Here is a 15,267-nt window from a genome sequence, read left to right as displayed (position 1 = left end):
TAAAACCACTGACAGACGAAGTGAATAGCATTGATTATATTGTTACAGTGGCACCTGTCGAGGGGTGGGATATATTAGGCAGCAAGTGAAGAGTCATTTTTGGAATTTCATGTGTCGGAAGCAGGAAATACGGGGAAGGCGAAAAGATCTGAGTGACTCTGACAAGGGCCAAGTGGTGCTGGCTAGATAACTGGGTCAGAGCTTCGCCCAAATGGCAAGTCTTGTGAAGTGTTTCTGGTATGCCATGGTCAGTACCTACCAAAAGTGGTGCAAGGAAGGACAACCGGCGTCAGGGTTGTGGGGACCCAAGGCTCATTGATGCACACGGGGAGCAAAGGCTAGCCCATCTGGTCTGGTCAGACAGAAGAGCTACAAAGGGCTGAAAAGCCTAATGCTGGCCATGATGGAAAGATGTCAGAACACTCAGTGCATCGTAGTTTGTGGCATATGGGGCTGCGTAGCCACAGACCAGTCAGAGTGCCCATGATGACCCCTGTCCATTGCCAAAAGCGCTTACCAATGGGGATGTGGGATATCAGAACTGGACCATGGAGCAATGGAAGAACATTTCCCAGTCTGATGAATCACATTTTCTTTTAGATCGGGTGGATGGCTGGGTGCATGTGCCACGCTTCCATGGGAAAGAGATTGTAACAGGATGTAGTATGGGAAGAAATCTGGCCAGCTGGGGCAGTGTTATGCTCTGGGCAATATTATACTTGGAAACCTACATGATATTAGGTAGGTGGTTTTAATGTTGTGGCTGATCAGTGTAAGAGTCTCAGAGGGAGATAATACATCTTTCCCTCCCACAAGACAGCTGCCCGTCCCACCTGCTCCTCACAGTCTGGAATGTTTAAAATGGTGAAACCCAAGGAAGCCAAAAGAGTTGGCACTAGAAACCCTGTTTTGTCAGTCGTGTCTCTTTCCCCCTTAGAATAAGCTTCCAACAGAGGTTTGTCAGGCACTATCCCTCTTAGTTTTCAGGAAATTAGTAAAAGCAGAATTACTTAAAGCTGCCTTTTATTAGTGCATTTAAGCACTGACCTGAGATTTCCAAATTTGTTTTAAATTGTTTAATTTTATTTGCATTCAGCTTTTTAGTGAGTGACATGGTTTCATTTATTTTATGGTATATATTGTATATGTCAGATTTAAAGTGTTGGTTATGATCTATAAAACTCTAAACAGTTTAAGACCACCTTATCTATAGAAGCGCCTCTCCCCAAGGGTGTCTACCCATCCAGCCCATTCCTCTAAGGCTGCACTATTGAGGGTACGTACCTTGAGGCAAATAAGGAAAAACAATACTAGGACCTGGGCTTTTTCTGTAGTGGCACCCTCACTGTGGAATAAACTTTCACCAGAAATTAGGCAGATTCCCTCCCTACAGAGTTTTAGATGAGTAAATACTGAATTATTTAAGGAAGCCTTTGACAACATTCTAGGTTTATTTTTGAGACATGTATTCTATTGTAGTTATTGATCATTTTATTGTATTTTGTTATTATGTTTTATATAATTTAGTTCACTTACGCCACCAGGTGGCAATCCTCTGTCGCCTTCCTGTTTTTGTTTTTGTTTGTTTGTGGTAATATCTATGCATTATTCTATTATTTTAGTTTGTATGTTTTGCTTAATTATGTAAACTGACCTGAGTTGTATTTCACCAAGTTGAGTAGTTTTAAATACATATATTGTACCAGACTGTGGGTGCGAAGGGTGCGGAAGCCAGGGCCTGGCTGGTTCCGATATGTGGATGACATCTTCACAATTTGGAATCACAGTGAAGAAAAATTGGAAGAATTTCTAAACCATCTCAGCAGCATCCACCCAAATATACAATTCACCATGGAAAAAGAAATAGAGGGCCAACTCCCTTTCTTAGATGTCATGGTCATACGTAAACCTGACCTCCTATTGGGACACAAGATTACAGAAAACCCACCCACACAGAGCAGTACCTACACAAAAATTCGAACCACCAACCACGACAAAAAAAGAGGCTGAATCAAAACACTGGTAGACTATGCAAATTCAGAACTGTGAAGCTCAATTTCTCAGCACGAACTCAACCATCTGAACTGGGCACTACAGGCAAATGGCTATTCGAAGAATGAAATCACAAGGGCCATCAAACCGAAGAGGAAAAACAGCGACCCACAAATAAAGTATTTCTGCCATACATCAAAGGGGTCACGGACCACATGAAGAAACTTGAAAAAACACAACCTACAAACAGTATTCAAGCCCATCACAAAAATACAACAAATGTTACATTCAGCAAAGGACAAAAGGGACCCCCTCACCACTGCAGGAGTATACCGGATACCTTGCAGTTGTGGCCAGGTATATATTGGAACCACAAAACGCAGCATCCACACCAGAATCGAAGAAGATGCAGACTAAAACAACCAGAAAAATCTGCAGTGGCTGAACATGCCCTGAAACAAACTGGACATGAAATTCTATTTCAAAATACTGAAGTACTGGACAACACCAGCAATCACAGGGAAGCCATTGAAATCCACAGACACAGCAGAGCCTCAACAAAAAAGAAAACTCAACAAAGCCTGGCTCCCAGCACTGAAAAATACATCCCGCAAAAGGTCAACGAATTCTACCCAGCCAAAAGGACCAGTGATCACTGCACACAAAAGACCAACTAACAACACCCATCAATCACAGTGGCAGATCATCTCTCCCCTTTATCCAACGATACACCCACAATAAAAAACACACTGATCACCATAATCTCCCAATCTTCTGAAAAGGACAAAAAGCTGATCCCACAGCTACAAAGGAAAAATACTCAACTGTCCAACAAACTGCACTGGAGCACAGAGTTCTGACTCCTGTACTCTAAAGATGCCGGCCACAGAGGCTGGCAAAACATTAGGAAGAAAAACCTTCAGAATACGGCCAAACAGCCCAAAAAACCTACAACCACCATCGGATCCCGGCTGTGAAAGCCTTTGAGAATACATTGATAAAAGGTGCTTAGGCTTGAATCAGTCATTTATGTATTGATGATCCCAGAAAGCTAATTTGAATAATTTGTATAAATTAGCTTGTATGTGTATGGATTTGTGTGTACAGTATTGCCACTATTCCAAAGGTAAATAAATCTCTTCCAATGTATATTTTAGTAATATATTTAATAATTTTTAAATAATTATCTAGATAATATTACAGATGTATTCCAATTTTATCATTCAATTTGCAAAGAATAGGAAATCCTTTGGCTAATTAATTTTCATTCTTGGCCCTGGTCCAAGGGCAAATAAATTTTGAAACATTTGAACTGTGGGGGAATCTCATCTCTAGTGTTTGGCTTGGGATTTTTTAAAAACTCCCACATTTTTCCATTAGCTTGGAGAAAGGCTAGTTTTTCAAATGTTGCATGACTTCAGTGGGCACAGAATGGAAGCTGCTTTTTTAAATTATATAAAGTTTTCTGGTGGGTTTTGAAGACAAATGAGTGTAATATAGTGTATTTTTAGTCTGGCCAATTGCAAGTACAAAATGCATTTACCTACTGATGATAAATTAGGAATTGTTTGAGAACCCATAAGAAGTGGTAGTTCTGTGTGACTCATAGCCAAATGTTGGACTGTGTTACTCTTTCCCATATTTGTTATAGCCAGATTAGTGTTAGTTTCCTATGGGGTGGTATGTTGTTGGTTGTTTTCTCTGATTTTTTTTAAACTAGGCTTCCTTTTTCTTCTGACTTCAATTCTAGCCAAATGTTAGAGTACCGTTTTCTCAGTCCTTACTTTTAATGTTCTAGTTCTTGACATATGTGAAGTTGTTTTGTAACTTTATCATGAAGAAAATGGAGGGATTATGGATTCCAGTGCCATTCTGGAAAAGGCTTATAGTCAGCTGGCTGAGTGAGGGTATGGTAGGGAGAAACACCTGCAGTTTATCAGTATGAGAGGAATCTCCAAGAGCAAGCTGGCTCATTCTCTTGTATGGAACTAATTGGGAAAATGGTTACATTGAGTGAGGGGAGGGGGAAGAAACTTCTCTTGTCTTTGTGAATGTTGGAAAGAACTCAGCACCTGATTGGAAGGTCCTCTGGAACAGTCCAGAAACTGAAGAAGCATAATGTTTGGGGGGGAGGCTTAAAAGTTACTTTTGTTGGCTTAGTTATCTTTTAGAGAGATGTTATGCTTATTTGCTATCCTGTGGTAAGGACTGCACTTCATGTTTGCTCTGAAATGATGCTGAAGTTACACTAGAGTGTTAAGTACTAGGATATTTTAGCTAGCTTTCTTATTTTCTGATGTGTTTGCTCTGTATTGCTCTTGTCTCCAACTCTTAATTGATTATTTGATCCAAATCCTGTTTGCCTGTTTTGCAACTATTGAAATTCTTTTTTATTTTTCCGCTCTTTTTAACCTTTTTGCCATCTTTAATAAAATATTAAAATTTTATTTATGTAGTTGTTTTACTATAAGAAGATTTGTGGTACTTAAAACCAGATTTTGCCTTGTCCATCTACTACGAGCCTGCATGTTTTGGGGTGTGGTGGCATTTCTACCTTGCAGAGTTGGTGTAAGAGTCAAAGTGCTTAACCTTGAAGATTTTTTTGGAACTCCCTAGAAGCACTACTTAGTTGGGTATTGGGAGGGTACTGGGCATGTAAATTACCCCTTCATCAGCACATTTGATCTTCATGGTTTCACCCACACCAAGACAACCAGGGTACTATAGCTGAGTGGTTAGTGTGGGCTTTCCTGAACTCAGGGATCCTTGACACTTAGTATTCGTATGGATTTGTAAAAGAAACGTACCATTTCCTCACCCTTCAACCTTGCCCCCTTTCTCTTGCCCTGTAAGTATGTATGAATAAGAAATTATAGTGATTAATCAGATTTACTACGGTTCATATTTGGATTCTTGATTGTTTTTGTTCTTAGGGACACCATTGTTGGTCAGACGGAGCAGTGATCCTGCACTGGGCCCACCTGCTGACTTTCCTGCTGGTGCTTCACATGCCAATGACCATGGTCTGAAGTCTTCTGTTTCAGTAGGTATCTTGATGAAATAAAGATAGAAGTCTTCATGATATACATGATTTGCTGAACATTTATCATGGTAATTCATTTAAGGAAAAGTTTCGTGATATTCATTTATAGACGAGTGAACTATAATAGGCAAAACATGTGGGACATTTTTCTTAGCAGAATTGTCAGTAGTACTAGCACAGGCACTCTTATGTGCATTGTTGTTTATCTCGTACATGCACAATTACAAATAATTAATTGGAAAACTAAATTGCACATGATCAAAATTTGTAATGCAGGCTGTGTCAAGAGCATGAATTGGGCTATAGCGAAATGAACAATTTGCAGTGCACGTAAACCAAAAGGATGTTACAACATGTGCTCAAGCAAGTATTTTCAATCTCGTCTTCTTAGTATTCAACTGGATTGTTTTCTTGAAGTTAATAAACTTCGCATCAGGTGTTGCTCAGAGATATAAACTAAATGTTGCTTCAATAAACTGTAATAACCTCACAGATTAATTGCCATATACTTCTCTAAAATTGCATTGGAAATAATATTGAAGGCTTGCTGAATGGTATTACCATATGATAACAATGCTAGTGATTATGTTGAATTTAGTACTAATTTTAAAAATCAAGTCAAGGTTAGAAAATAGCTATAAATATTCATATGTATAATAATATTTATTCAAAAATGTCTTTCTAAAAAACCTCAAATATATTTAACATACGTGGAACAGTAGTTCAGATGAGCACACTTACCAGTGATTACAAATGTTGCAGTTGTTTTACTTTTTAAACGTGCAAAAGAAGGCACATTTTCCTAGGTTGAGAGCTTATAATACATTGATTTTATTGAGGATGCTACTCCCGGACCTCTTATTACAGACACACAATACTTAATGTGTGACTTTTCTTTCATTGTAAGACCTAGTGGGCCGAAATCCTGTTGCTTAGTGCCAGCCATATCATAGCTTTAGGTCTGTACTCCGTGGTAAATTAACTGTCCCTGCTGCGATTTTCAAGGGGTGTATGTGCCTTGGTGCACATCTACTGTCTCTGCCCAAGAATTGGGAGGGAGGACTGGAATGAAAAATCCAACTTGGCTTACACTAAGCAACAGGGTTTCAGCCACTATTATACATAGTGACATATACTGACAACAGTATATGTGAGAATTATATGGAATTATCTCTTGGTTATAAATGAGCAATGTAGTGGTGGTGTTCTCAGCCCATTTACTCTTGATGTGGATTCTCCCCATTACAGAGATCATTAAAATAAAAACCAGAAAAGTTAATTGTAGCCTACCTCCGCTGAGTACCTCTTCAGCTGTCCTGCTCCCATTTTTTTTCAAAGACTTGTGTCCTCTGGGAGTGATGGGAGTTGTGTAGGGAAGATGTGAGTTTACTTGTTGAACTGCTTTGGTCATTCAACCACCACTAGCATTACAATTAAAACATAAACGCAAATAGAAACATGTACACCCATGGAGTGTTAGCTTGGCAACATAATGCTAGTAAGTTTTAAAAGTACAAATGCAAATACATACATTCACAAAATACTGAAAGTATTTGAAAGTATGCAGCTCTGGCTGTTCTGCAAGAGGCAATGTAAAAAAAAAATTCATGTAATGCTGTAATGGCTAGTTTCTGTAGCAATTCTTAAGCATCCACGTGCAAATTGCTGGACAACCTGTACAATATTTTTAGATGTTGTTTTGGTCTCTCCCCCCCCCCCATATGTAAAAAAAGAACTTCTCTGGATGGAGGATGCCTTGCACTTGGAGTAAGGTCACAGTAGGATTGGGGATTGGGAAGTGAGGAACATCCCTGTCCTAGTTCATGAACTGCCTCTGGATCCCTGAAATGTGGCATGAGGCATCCCTCACCCCAGTCTACAATCTGTGTGTCCTGTCAAGTCAATTCTGATTTATGGTGACCCTTTCCAGGGTTTTCTAGGTAGATATTACTCAGAGGTGGTTTACCATTCCCTTCTTCTGGGGGTACCCTGGGACTGTACAGCTTGCCCAAGGCCACACAGGCTGGCTCTTCTGGGTTGCACTATGGGAAACTCCCAACCTCTGATTCTTCACTGAGCTATCCAACCAGTGATCCACAAGTAGTGCCTGGATCAAATACAGTATAATAATGCTCTTCCAGGTGCTGCATTTCATTAATTACTACACATATCTTTTTACGCTAATATGGATTACACTTCAATCTCTATTAAAATGTTAGGAGTGAATATGAACAAACTCTAGTAACTCCACCTCCTTAAATGTGCATTAAAATTAGTTTCCTTTCATGCATTCTAGATGCGTGATTTGTAATTTTAAAAAGGTTTATTAATCAGAAGCTTTTTATGTTTCAAGTTCTTAGTTCTTTAAAAAAAGGTCATGCCTGTGGTTTTTATGCTACTAATTGTAATTTTAAAGTATTAGCTATTGTGATTAAGTGTTCCAACATTAGCATAATATATATCATGTGCTAGCTCGGTTGAGAGCATTGCATGTAATTTTATATGTTTGGAAATGAAACAGGTTTGCTGTTGAAAAGATTACATGGGAGATATAGCTATATCAGTCACCCAGTTAAAAAATAGCTCACAATGGGTATGTCTTATTTTCCTGTAAGGAGAGGGAGTTACCTTTAAAACAGTCTATTTAAATTTTAAACTGATAAATCACACACATGGATGGAGTGTTTCTTGACCCAGTGAATTAATAGCTATAGAATTTGTACCCCCAGCTGTTCAATTAGGCTTTGGTTAAGAGACTGAAATGTTATATGTGACTGTGTTTTCAATATGATTATATCTCTGTGACTAGTATTTTTCTTGGCACTGTTCTGTCTGCGGACAGCATGGGAAGTGGTGTATGGGTTCCTGATAAAATTTAAAGATGCGTATGGAATGTTAGGTTTCAGGTGGAAGTGTGGTATCATGAAATGTATACCTGGCTGTAAGTTAATGACAAGTAAGTTAATAACAAGTACAGAAAGTGGCTGTGCAGTTGACACATAGAAAAATGGTTCAAGGTTTGACAGTACATTAGAACAGTGGTTCTTAACCTTGGGTTATTCAGGTGCTTTTGGACTGCAACTCCTAGAAGCCTTCACCACCAGATGTGCTGGCTGGGGTTTCTGGGGGTTGTAGTTCAAAAACATCTGAGTAACCCAAGGTTAATAACCATTGCATTAGAAAAATGGTTCAAGGTTTGACAGTACATTTTCTGGATTGTAAAAAGTTAACTGCAAGGCTTGTACAGTCCTGTTCCTGATACAGAGCTCTGTAGAAGATGAAACCTAATTTATTTTTCATTTTTTAGTGGTCCAACAAAGGTATTGCCCAACCTGGAACTCTCTAATTAATGAGTTATGCAAGAGTGTCTTGTACCTATAAAAGTATGTTGTATTTGTAGTTAGTGAGATTAAATTACACCTGCAACTTTTAGAAATAATTTACAGTTTAAACAGTATTCTGGAGATCTAGTAAGATAGTCTTGGATGCACACTCTAACACGGTAAGAAGGTTTGAGTATATCAAGGAACCAAGAGCAGTGTTGCCCGGAGGCTAGACTCCATTACAACTTTGGACTTCCAGCAGGATCACCAAGGGAGAATATTCGCTGCTGAAGCACTAGACTAAGATAGCTCCACCATCTTCAGGATTAGCAGTCAAATCAGGAGAAGAGAATGGGCACTTACAAAGAAAAAAGCAAAGTATGCTGTTTCTATACCACCCCATAGTGCTTCAAGCATTCTCTGGGCGATTTACAAGTTACAGGCTACACCTTGCCCCCCCCCCCCCCAAGCCGGATACTCATTTTACTGACCTTGGAAGGATAGAAGGCTGAGTCAACCATGAGTCCGTCGTGAGCACAGTTTTGGCTGCAGTGCAGCAGTTTAACCACTGCACCATGAGGATCTTCCTGAGGTACCTCAGCGATGAGGATGGAGAAACTCCTGGAGGGCAAATATTGGGCAATAGCAATAGTGGCAAATGACACTGGCAGAGGATCTTTCACATAGAATGGCAGTGACACTCCTATTAAGCAATATTTAATTAGATTTTTCTCTTTCTTCTTTTCTAATCTACTTGTTGTTGTCTCCTTGATTATCCACTCATGATATAGCTAAAATTTGTTTTCTGTTTCCCTCCTGTTTCCTCTTTGCTCTTCTTGGCTCACTGTCAACGTTTCCCTCTCTTTTACTTACATATTTCTTCTATAGTCAAGGTTCTTTATTTTTACATTCTTAGCCAGGATACAAACATGCTTGCTAGATAGTTAGTGGTGACTGCGACCTTTGATAGGGAGTCATAGAATGGGGGGGGGGGGGGGAAACATCCCTACAGTCATACGATGCCAGGGAGACATCCAGAGAGCAGTTTGAAGTTTTTGCCCCTGAGTGACTCCAAAATACTGCTGGTTCTCAGGGATCAGGTCCCTCCCCTCCTCTGGCTTGAAAAATGGGCACAGTTCTGTCCCTTACATCCTGTTGGTAATTAGAAGCGCTATTGAGGGTAACTGGCATTTGCCAACTTTTATCCTTAATCATTCAAATTTTTTAAAATGTCTATTGATGGTATTCATTCTTCAGTTCCTTCTTTCATTTTACCTTAGTTAGATTATTATAATCCATTGCCTGCTGGCTTATTCTGATCTCATCTTAGGCTTCTTACTTCTCCCTTTCATTCTCCTGTTTCTTATTTTTTCAGCTTATAAATTTTATCATGTCATTTGTTCTTTATCCACTGAGTATTCAGTTCAAGATTTTATTGCTGACTTCTAAGTGAATCCATTTCATATTTTATACTTTTGTGTTTTCACTTTGTTTCCTTGTACAGTTTCTATCATCCTAGAGCTCTCCCCTCCTCGCACATTTCCTTTCTGAACCTTGATTCTCCCCCCTCCCACCGTATCCTTCACAGAATGTTCATTTTCAGCACTCACTCCATTTGAAATGGCTTATTGAGATCCAATCCTTTCAGTGTCTTTAAGCCGCTGAGAAACAAAACCAAGAGACCAAGCTTCTCAAATGTGTGGTTTGAATGCTGCTTGCTTTTCACTGCATCAGAGAAAGGTTAGAGGATCCTGCTGGTCTCCCAATGACCCTGCTCCTCTTGTTGGCTGAAGTGTCTGGATAATTTCAATATTGTACTATAGGACAAGTGGGCACATAAATGGATACAACAGAGTTTTCAATCAAGCTCTACGCCTCAGCTGAGATCTGCTTTTGCAATAGGAATGAACATCCAAGCAAGACATCAGGGCAATTTGTCGCCCTGTGATGTGGTGTAGTTTTTGCGGGGAGAGTGGGGAGAGGCTTCAGCATCTGTCATATACTTGACCACGGTTTATGCTTGTGATGGTACCTGAGCTTCCTCTAGCCATTTTGCCACACTGCCTCTCATTTCTTGAGCATGTGTGAAACTCAGGCATGCAGGCTCAACCTCATTTCCAAGCACACCCAACAAGATTCTGTAGTCATGGCTGAGCCTCTAGGAGCTTCAAAACTCAAAAGACTGCATTCTTTTCTTGAACCCCCTAGAATGTCCCTCGAAACAGTTTCACCATCCAGCCCGCCCTCCTTTTTGTGTATGGAAAACTAATATAAAAGTTTATTTTGTGTTTATTTTTTCTTTTTTAGTTTAGAAGATATATATCCTACCTATTTATTTCCATAAGTGTACTCAAAGCGGCTCGCACCAATTTAAAAAAACTCCACCAAGAACAACCAAAAATTAACAATGAAACAATACAAATAAGTGGTAGTTTTCAACAGGTAGGTGCCTAAGGGTATCGACAAAATAGTTTCACATGAACAGACCTATCACAAGTAAGAACTGAACATTCATAATTAAGGCTGCAGTATTATGGGGAGTTAGCCCCATTGAACTCAGTGGAACTTCTTTCCGAATAAACGTATAAGGGATTGTGTTCTCATCAACTTTAATCCCTGCTTCATCCATATGGGTGCTGTTTAAAAAGTGAGGAAACATCCCCCCATGTTGTTTTGTAAGTCGGCCAGAGTAATGTCTTGCCATTAGATGGGTGAGATATAAGTACAATCAGTCAATCAGACTACTGAAATACTGCATACTGCAGAAAATTTAGCATGGAAAATGTAGCTTTGCCTAAGTTTTCTAATAACAGCAAATCATGTCTATATTCTGTAGGATGCACTAGTATTTCCAGTAGGTTTTCCTGGGTTCTTGACTCTCCCTCATGAAAAAGCTTACATGCACAAATCATAGTTGCACAGGTTTTTTTTTTTTAAAGCACTGATCCAGTCCTTATGAATCCATTCGTTTTATGTAAAAATGATGATGGATAGTAGAGGTGACAAATAAGCAAACCTTTTGTTGTTGTAATTGAAAAAAAATACTAATAATATTTCCAGTGTATGGAATGCTTTGCAGTGATTTAAGTGTGTACTTAGCAGTCATTGCAGTGAAATTTCCCTGCTATAATTTTTCAGGAATTGCTCTCACACTGAAGCCTATCTCTAAGTGGTGTCCAGTGTCCCCACCTCCCATGAAGATCCACATTGTTTCTCCATGTAAAAAAAAACACCAAAGCAAAACAAAAACTAGCAGATCTGATCTATAGTCTCACTAAAACAAGCCCTAGGAGAGAGTACATGCCCAAGACATGTATCAGTTTAGCTTCTAAATGAGTAGTAGTTTTTTTTTTAAGTGCAGAGTTACCATAATAAAATAGTACTGTTCCTGGAGTTTGAATGCTGGTTGGTTGGTTGGTTGGAAGAATTCAAGTGCTTTAATTTTGTTTGCAGAGCTTCTTTTATATGTTATACCAGAGATGAGGGAATCAGAATACTTGGACTTTGAGTTTCTCTGGTGTGTGCACGGCCTGGAACTTTATGTAAAAGAAAAAAGTCACAGAATTCAGAAAGATGTGTCTGGGGTGGATGGAAAGTCAAAACCAAAGCCTCTCCAAATGATAAAGTGGTGAAATCTTGTTCAGCAGGGTTCTTCCTTCTGCCTGTGGACATCTGGCATAAGCCCTTTCAGTGAGACTAGAGAAGCATCAGCTTTCACTAAAAATGTGTTCAGTGTCATTGGATGACCCATTGTCATAGTGATCTAGGCATGTCAGTTCAGTGGGTGGCAAACAGTGGTCATTTTGATGCTTGCTTATAATTAGCACACTGAATTACTGCAGATATTTTATTTGCATTTACATTTATTTATTTAAAATATTTTTTGCCCTGCCCTTTCTCCTAAAAGCTGGCTTGATAGCTCAGTGGCTTAGGCATGTGGTGGGGAGCTCAATTGTCCCCTTTGCCACCTGTGAGCAGAGCCAGCCTGAGTAGCCTTGGGCAAGCTGCACGATCCCAGAACACCCCCAGAAAAAGGGAATGGTAAATCACATCTGAGTATTCTCTAACTGGAAAACCCTGAAAAGGGTTCCTTTAAAAAGACTCAAGGTGGCATACGTAATTATATACACAATAAACTAAAAAGGGTAAACTGTTCAAATATTAAAGAACAAGTGATAATATTATATTAAAAATGTTAGGTAACAGCATTATGAAAACCAGATTTAGAAGCAGCAAAATATAGGTCCTCCTGTTCATTGTCTCCTGGACAGTCAGCCATTAAGGAAAAGCCTGCCTGAAGCGAAAAGTCTCTGTCTATTTTCAGAAAGACAGCAAAAATGGGGTCAGCTTGGTCTCCTGTGGGAGAGAGTTCCAGAATCAAGGAGCAATAACTGAGAAGACCCTTTCCTGTGTCCCTACCAATCACATCTGTGAGGCTGGTGTGAAGAGAAAGCCCTCCCATGATGATCTTAACCCCTGGGCAGGCTCATAAAGAGAGATATGGTGCCTCAGATAGCTTGGACACAAGCTCCTTTGGGTTTTATAGCTTAAAACCAGTACTTTGAATTGTGCTCAGAAATGGATCAGCAGTCAGTGGAGCTGCTGTGACAGGGGTGGGGGAGTTACAGTCATGGCCAAAAATATTGGCACCCTTGCAATTCTGTCAGAAAATGCAGCTCTTCTCTCAGAAAATTGTTGCAGTTGCAAATATAGTGGTGCCTCGCTTAGCAATCGCTCCATTGAGCGATGAAATCACTTAGTGACAGAGTTTTTGCGATCGCAAAAGCGATCACTTTGCGATGGTCCCTATGGGAAGCGATCATGGCAAAGCAACCCTTTTTTAACAGCTGATCGGCAATTTCAAAATGGCCGCTGGGAAAACAAAATGGCTGCCCCGCTGTGTTTCCTCGCTTTAGAGGCACCAAAAATGGCCGCCCCTATGGAGGATCTTCACTTAAAGGTTCATTTTTAGCCCATAGGAATACATTAATCACATTTTAATGCGTTTCTATGGGCTTTTTAATATCGCTTAGCGATGAAATCGCTTAGCAACGTTTTTTCTGGAACGGATTAATGTCGCTAAGCGAGGCACCACTGTATTTTTGTGCTCACATGTTCATTTCTTTGGTTTGCATTGGAACAACACAAAAGAACAGAGAGGAAAAGTCAAATCTGATAAAATCCCACACAGAAACCCAAAAATGCACTGGACAAAATTATTGGCACCCTGTCTGAATTGTAAGAAATAATTGCTTTTCAAGCATGTGATGCTCCTTTAATTTGTATTTAGACACACATGTTGCAAGTAAGAGGTGTGGGCTCTCTAGTAATCACACTTGGAACCAGTTAAGATGGAGAAAGGTTGACTCAACCTTTGTGTTGTGTGTGACACTGAGCATGGAGAAAAGAATGAAGCGTAAAAAGTTGTCTGTGGATTTGAGAGAACAAATTGTAGAAAAACATCAAAAATCTCAAGTCCATCTCCAGAGATCTTAATGTTCCTGTGTCCACTGCGCGCAATATCATCAAGAGGTTTACAGCCCATGGCACTATAGTTAACCTCCCTGGATGTGGATGGAAGAGCAAAAGCTTTTTGGTCAAGGACATCATGGCACTGTTTACAGAAAAAGAAATGAGGCATTCAAAGAAAAGAACACAGTCCCTACAGTCAAACATGGTGAAGGTTGAAAGATGTTTTGGGGTTGCTTTGCTGCTTATGGGACTGGGTGCCTTGACTGTGTGAACAGTATCATGAAATCTCATGATTACCCAAAAATTTTGGGGTGGAACATAATGGCCAGTGTCCGAAAGCTGCGTCTCCACCAGAGGTCATGGGTCTTCCAGCAGGACAATGACCTGAAACACACCTCAAACAGCACCCAGAAATGGTTACAAACAAAATGCTGGAGAGTTCTGAAATGGCCAGCAGTGAGTCCAGATCTGAATCCCATAGAACACCTGTGTAGAGATCTCAAAACAGCAGTTGGGAGAAGGCATCCTTCAAATCTGAAGGCCCTGGAGCAGTTTGCCAAAGAAGAATGGTCCAAAATTCCAGTAGAGAGGTGTAAGAAACTCATTCATGGTTACAGGAAGCAATTGACTTCAGTTTTGTTTTCAAAGGGATTGCTACCAAATATTAAGTTAAAGAGTGTCAATAATTTTGGCCAGTGCATTTTTGGGTTTCTGTGTGGGATTGTATCAGATTTGACTTTTCTTCTCTCTCTCTCTCTCTCTCTCTCTCTCTCTCTCTCTCTCTGTGTGTGTGTGTGTGTGTGTGTGTGTGTGTTGTTCCAATGGAAACCAAAGAAATGAACATGTGAGTACCAAAACATTTGCAACTGCAACAATTTTCTGAGAGAAGGGTTGCATTTTCTGACAAAATTGCAAGGGTGCCAATATTGTTGGTCATGACTGTATGCGATCTCTGTAACCAGCCCCACTTAGCAAGCAGGATATAACATTTCCTCTCCTCTTATTTGTACTTAATAGACAAGGAGCAAGCTGTGGACTTGCTTATAACCTCTCTCTACAAATTCTTTCCTGTCCTTACCACATTAGTCATGGAATGTCATTAAATCTGCACTGAGAGGTCAATAACATCTCATTCTACTAACACTTAAAAACCAAGACTTGGAAACTAAGCGTGCTTGGTGTTCACCTCAGTCCAGAGTTTACACCACATAGTGGTTAACAGTAAAAAGAAAGGCAACAATTTATTGCAGGAAAAAAAGTAAGCAAGACATCGAACCAGCTTTCCTGAAGCAATTCCATCTCTACAAAGTCTCAGAATCCTGCCCACTAGGTGTATAACCTAAATAGATATGCTACTCTTTAAATTTTATTCCCCAGATTTGAGCCCTGAGATTGAATGTTTATCCAGTATCAGTCTTTCTTTCTATTCTATTTTAA

The 15,267-nt window shown here is 39.8% G+C and overlaps 1 protein-coding gene across 2 annotated transcripts in view; it reads left to right on the top strand.

Moving 5' to 3' along the window:
• Nucleotides 1–15,267, top strand: part of PARD3B (par-3 family cell polarity regulator beta) — a 621,722-nt gene that overhangs the window by 141,112 nt on the left and 465,343 nt on the right. For both annotated transcript variants that reach the window (XM_072978456.2, XM_072978451.2), the window contains exon 4: nt 4,926–5,035. In XM_072978456.2, coding sequence (XP_072834557.2) covers nt 4,926–5,035 — 110 coding nt within the window. The remainder of the gene's footprint in view (nt 1–4,925; nt 5,036–15,267) is intronic.

The sequence above is a fragment of the Pogona vitticeps genome, chromosome 1, assembly GCF_051106095.1.
Source record: "Pogona vitticeps strain Pit_001003342236 chromosome 1, PviZW2.1, whole genome shotgun sequence".
NCBI classification, from domain to species: domain Eukaryota; kingdom Metazoa; phylum Chordata; class Lepidosauria; order Squamata; family Agamidae; genus Pogona; species Pogona vitticeps.
This window is presented reverse-complemented; position numbering and strand designations above follow the sequence as displayed.